The sequence below is a fragment of the Liolophura sinensis genome, chromosome 1, assembly GCF_032854445.1.
Source record: "Liolophura sinensis isolate JHLJ2023 chromosome 1, CUHK_Ljap_v2, whole genome shotgun sequence".
NCBI classification, from domain to species: Eukaryota; Metazoa; Mollusca; class Polyplacophora; order Chitonida; family Chitonidae; genus Liolophura; species Liolophura sinensis.
Genome location: NC_088295.1, coordinates 84,001,930 through 84,006,955, shown reverse-complemented (window position 1 = coordinate 84,006,955; position 5,026 = coordinate 84,001,930). Strand labels below are relative to the sequence as shown.

At 40.9% G+C, this 5,026-nt stretch overlaps 1 protein-coding gene across 1 annotated transcript; it reads right to left on the bottom strand.

Annotated features, from left to right (window-relative positions):
* Nucleotides 1–596: 596 nt before the first annotated feature.
* LOC135477556 (metallophosphoesterase MPPED2-like) lies at nucleotides 597–4,672 on the bottom strand. Its single transcript, XM_064757703.1, has 5 exons — nucleotides 3,948–4,672; nucleotides 3,221–3,440; nucleotides 2,578–2,693; nucleotides 1,570–1,680; nucleotides 597–1,294 (listed from the first exon to the last, which is right to left on the bottom strand). The coding sequence occupies exons 1-5, from the start codon at nucleotides 4,306–4,308 to the stop codon at nucleotides 1,164–1,166; spliced, it is 939 nt and encodes a 312-aa protein (XP_064613773.1). The 5' UTR covers nucleotides 4,309–4,672; the 3' UTR covers nucleotides 597–1,163.
* Between the last annotated feature and the right edge of the window lie 354 nt (nucleotides 4,673–5,026).

Sequence of the window (5,026 nt, the reverse complement as noted above, 5' to 3'; positions counted from 1 at the left end):
GTTTACCGAGAAAATATGTTTGCAATAGTGTGATGTTTTATTCCGCGAAGGGGCCTTGCCCCCACCCCATCCCTGCTTCTTGCGCCCCTGAGGTATAAAAGATATGCAGATATGGAACGCATGCATCAACTTCAAAAAAGCTGCCAACCAAACATTATGGAATCACAGTCGTTACACTACCAGAGAAGATCAAGCCTAAAAGGCAGGCAAACAGGTAGCAACCAGGTCATGGGGTTGGATACTTTAAAGCCAAAGAATAAGTGTTCCGCGAAAGGTAAATAGATAGCTATGAAGTAGGCATTATTAGGAAATTTCAAAGTTTGACTTGGTCAAATGATTCCTTGGCCTCCATGGCTCAAATTCAAGACAAGCTGGACCTCAAATCGGAAGACAACTTATTAGAATAAAATAGACCTATAACGTGTACACAACAACAATCTAAATGAAACAGGATTTGGCACGATATCCAATGTGGATCTATGAGGTAAGTTTGCATTTATTTATTTATTTGATTGAATTTAACGCCATTGTCACGAGTTTTTCGCTTATACCATGGTGGTCATGTTTACTGATCAGAATGGTCATAGTACACCCCCGCCCTTCCCCAGCTAGGTATGTGACAAATCTCACAATTTAAAGCCACCGGCAAACAAGCAACATCAGGACTCGAACCTCTGACCTCAATGGACAGGAGCAGAATGGATGTGACCAAATCAAAGCTTTTTCCAGGCCAGAGATTGACCAAGGCTCTATACAAGTTTGACACAAACTCTCCTTTGAATTGCCCAATTTCAGAATGATAATAATAAGAAATGAGCAACATGTAGTCAACAAAGCAGAATTGGAAAATCTCTCACTGATAAACTCGTACGTCCATGCACGCAAACGCACATTGACCAGATGCCCACAACATAGAAATAATTAGGAGCACCTGATGCCAAGTGAATGACTAGCACATGTGTTAAGTTTTGCTTGCCTCTGACATAAGGCAAACGTCACACAGCTTACAACTAACGACAGCAGCTCTGAACCACACACAGAAGCGTCATCTGTAACAAAACGAAACTGTCCAGAGAAGAATGTGGCATCATTTGGAATAAGCCAATTTGAAAGTTAAGTGAATCAACCTCACGTATAGAGGCAGTACGACTTTTAAAACTCTGTCAGGATGTCTTTGTAAACCCTTTTCTCAAAGGTATATCAAATATAACTGGTGGATTTGTTGGGAAATACTTAGTGGTACAAGTGGAGGCGTTGATGTAGGTTGTGTGACCATCGGAGAAAACACCATAACCTGCAAAGAATAAAACGAAGTCTTCAATAAATGTATCTATGCCATTAAGATGAATTACCTTCTGGGGTTAATGTCATCAGGTCACATGACACTATTATAATTTTTTAATAAATGATTTAATATTTTAGTTACAGAATACCATATAAATAATATTAAAAAATAACATAATGCGTGAACTTTGTAAACTTCTGACGCTTGCACTACATATAGAGCAGTATTTTTATTTTGAGTGCAGTCATTTTGATAAATAAAAGCCAAGCACACGATATCCTCACCCTCGTGGATGTGACCAAACACATGGTAGAGAGGACGGACTCGCTTCTGCACTGTGTTCAGGAGATCCACACACCCAGCTCTCTGGGAAGACTTCAGCAAATCGCCGTAACCTTTGAGACAATTTCAAGAAATAGAAACGGATTTGAGGTTAATTATACGGGCTTGTAAAATCTGATGTTTTAAAGGCATTTCACTCAACTGGATAAAAAAATGCTAAAAAGTAAATTGAACTGTTTTCCTGAACAACTTTTAATGGTCCTTCATCTATAGTCTTTGCTTTTAATATACATCTATCATAGGCGCAACAGCAATACGCGAAGGCATACATGTGAAGGGCGTCAATGCATAGCTCTCCAGCGATTGATCCAAATTTATACCGTTGGGTTTTGATAGACATCTACAGTTAACACACTGAGCACTCAAAGCAAAATCAAAGCAAAGACGACACCAGACAAAATGTATATATGCATGGATAAAGTATCTCACATAAAGTTTAAAACACATAACTTTTTGTTTCTCTGATGTTGCATACCCGCATAAGGTATCACAGTCCACAGAAGCAAAACCGCAAACACTGAGAAAGCGAAAGCACTGCCATTGTTATTAGTTTTGATCAATCTGCCAGGAGTTATCTCCATAACTCGAAAAAGCAGCTGCTTCCGTTTACGTCAACCGAACCTTGGTGTGCCTTTTAAGCATCGTGTTTCCATTTCCTTGAACATGGTGCATTCCATTATCTTGCAAGAACTACAGATTAAAATTTGAATTATTGAGTTACTAAGCATTTCAGACAAAAACTGGCTGTGTCCGATCAGGTTTCCACCCCTCTTCCTTAATAACTCATGTTATATTATTTAACCACAACCTTCAATTACATATTACCATAACATCAAATCTTTGGTAACAGAGTTAAATGTTACAGTTTATACTAACAGCAATCTTTCAGCACTTTTTCTTGCTAACTAAAGTTACACTGGTTTGTTCTATTCCCTCTCGAATAGGCTTACCTAACGGGGGTCCATGGGTCATCAGGACATCTGTGTCAGATGGAATCTTATTCCAGATCTTCAGCAACGCCCAGCCACGTGGAGCATTGAACGCCCAGCCACGATACTCTGGCTGCCTAGAACATAGAAATAAAACCTGAATGCCATCAATAATGAACCCAGGCCTACGCCACTATGGATGCTTGTCAACACATGTGGCTGCGGAATTCCAAAATCTCAACATGTATCTTTATATTTTTGGCTTAAACCAATAATATCTCGTACGATCAGACGATTCTCGAGAGATATAATTAGAAATATACTTTGTTTTCGAATCAACACGTAGGTGGCAAATGAGTTCATTTCTTTGAATTGCCAGGGCACACATGGTGTGGTTCATCCCAGTCTCTGGCAGGGAATCAATGACGTCCTCCCAGTTCTCTTTGTGGCCGTTCAGGTGTGTTTACATGGAGTTCCAAGAAAATCACCTGACTTTCATCATAACTGACATGTGGGAAAGTTTGTCAGCTCCTTGTCACAGGTGGTTTATTCCCGGTTTATTCCTGGTATCGCGGTTTCCTCTCTTCATTAAACTGACCAGCGTTATCAAATAAACAAATAAATAACAAATTTAAATCTACATTTACATAATAACAAACCTCACCATGGTGACCCGTATATCTTAATCCCGTATATCTCCACTGATGAGTCCTGCAGATAGACACAGTTTGTTAGCAGATCCTGAACTGCTGATACTCCGGCTTCTCGCAAAACCGACCTATTCTGAGACGCCATCATTCCTGATATCATCTTTTCACAGTTGTCATCAAAAGACAGCTCGTGGTTGCCAGCTATAACAACTTTGTGCCGATGTGGAAGCATACCTAACAGAAGACAAAAATAAGAAAATTCTCATCGTAATTTATCAAGCTAGCGATCACTCTGAGTTCAAACCCAGCTTATGTTGGCTTCCTCTCCGGTCGTACGTATTACATAGAAAAATCTCCAACCCTCAGGTGCTCGGTACCCTATTATGCTGGCCCTCGTTGTATAGGTGAAATATTATTGAGTACAGCGTAAAAACCAACTAACTAAATAAATAATAATAGATAATAAGTGCTAACCATGGACCTTATAACCTTATGTATCCAGATGTCATGTCAACGGGATTAAGTAAGCATAAATACTCGTACTTCAGACTTGAAATTTTCACACCCAGTCAACAAATACAATAAAATAAAATTGAACTTGGACCATAAACGATAATGACAATACAGGCAACTGTGATAACTGTAAAACTTGAAGACCAAATCAGCTGATGTATGGGAGCAGGTAATAACAAAACAGCACGAGACGCCAGGGTTTGTGAAGGCTTAATACCGTATACATACCCAGAATTTCATTGAACTTTTTAACCCGTCCGGCTGTGCCCAAAAAAGTGAAATCACCCGCATGTAGTAAGACGTCTCCAGGAGGAATTCCCTTCCTATCCACTCCCTTTCGTGGTTCTTTCATGAGCTCCTGGAGTTTATCGTGTGTGTCAGATATACACACAAAGCGCACAGCATCCTCGCGGACAGGAGTGTTTAATGGTAGAGGCTTGACTTTGTCTACCGTGAGTTGTCTGTGCAACTCTATCCAGGCTCTTTGAGGGTCTTCGCTGTACGGCGACACTGTGAGGGCGTTTTCTGACAGTGTTTCATCGCAGCTGAGCACTAAGCTTGAAACAGGCCCAACAATTTTCTCGGCCATATCCGATCAGTCCTCCTCAACATCACACCGATCACCTGGTCCCGTTAATTCTTTATTGCTTTCTAAGCGTCATCGCTGTGACATGGCACACATTGGGTGAATCACGCTTTACTTTTGTCACTGGTACTCCTCCCCCGGCATTGCAGGCCTGAAACCCCTACCGCCTCATACTGACTGCGGGAGCGAAGAGCGACTATACAGGATAATCCCTGAATCAGACAACAGAATCAAGACGATAGCAACTTACCAACTAGCTCTTTAGTTCAAAGATACACAAATCTTGTTCCGCATCTAATGACATTATCTGACACAACCAGGTTGTCATACAGGTTGGAGTTAGTGGTCGCTGTGGTAAACCGTCGCTAATTTCACTCCAGCGTTATACCGATAGCAATGTTAACGTTTCACAACACTTCCGGGTCAACAAACACATCTGTTGTGGCGCGTAGAGGACTTCTTACCCTAGATTAAATCTGCAAAAGAGATCGAGAAACAGACTGTTATCTCATAAGATGAAATGTTCCTTTCAACATTATACGTGTCATACCGCAGTGCTACCTACTGCATCACTGAAGAGCGATTTGCGAAACGAGTACGATTCATTAGATGTCGTTACATGACTCATGGTCGTACACTGCCATGACAGCACAAGCGAGTACATGTTGGATTGTTACTCGCCGTCGATACCCCAACTCTCGCATGCCTCAACATGTCACAA

Coding starts and splice junctions, on each gene's coding strand:
- LOC135477556 (XM_064757703.1), bottom strand. CDS start 4,308: ATGGCCGAGAAAATTGTTGGGCCTGTTTCAAGCTTAGTGCTCAGCTGC. Junction 2,694..3,220: donor AAGATATACGGGTCACCATG/GTGAGGTTTGTT, acceptor TCTATGTTCTAG/GCAGCCAGAGTATCGTGGCT. Junction 1,295..1,569: donor GTTTGGTCACATCCACGAGG/GTGAGGATATCG, acceptor TATTCTTTGCAG/GTTATGGTGTTTTCTCCGAT.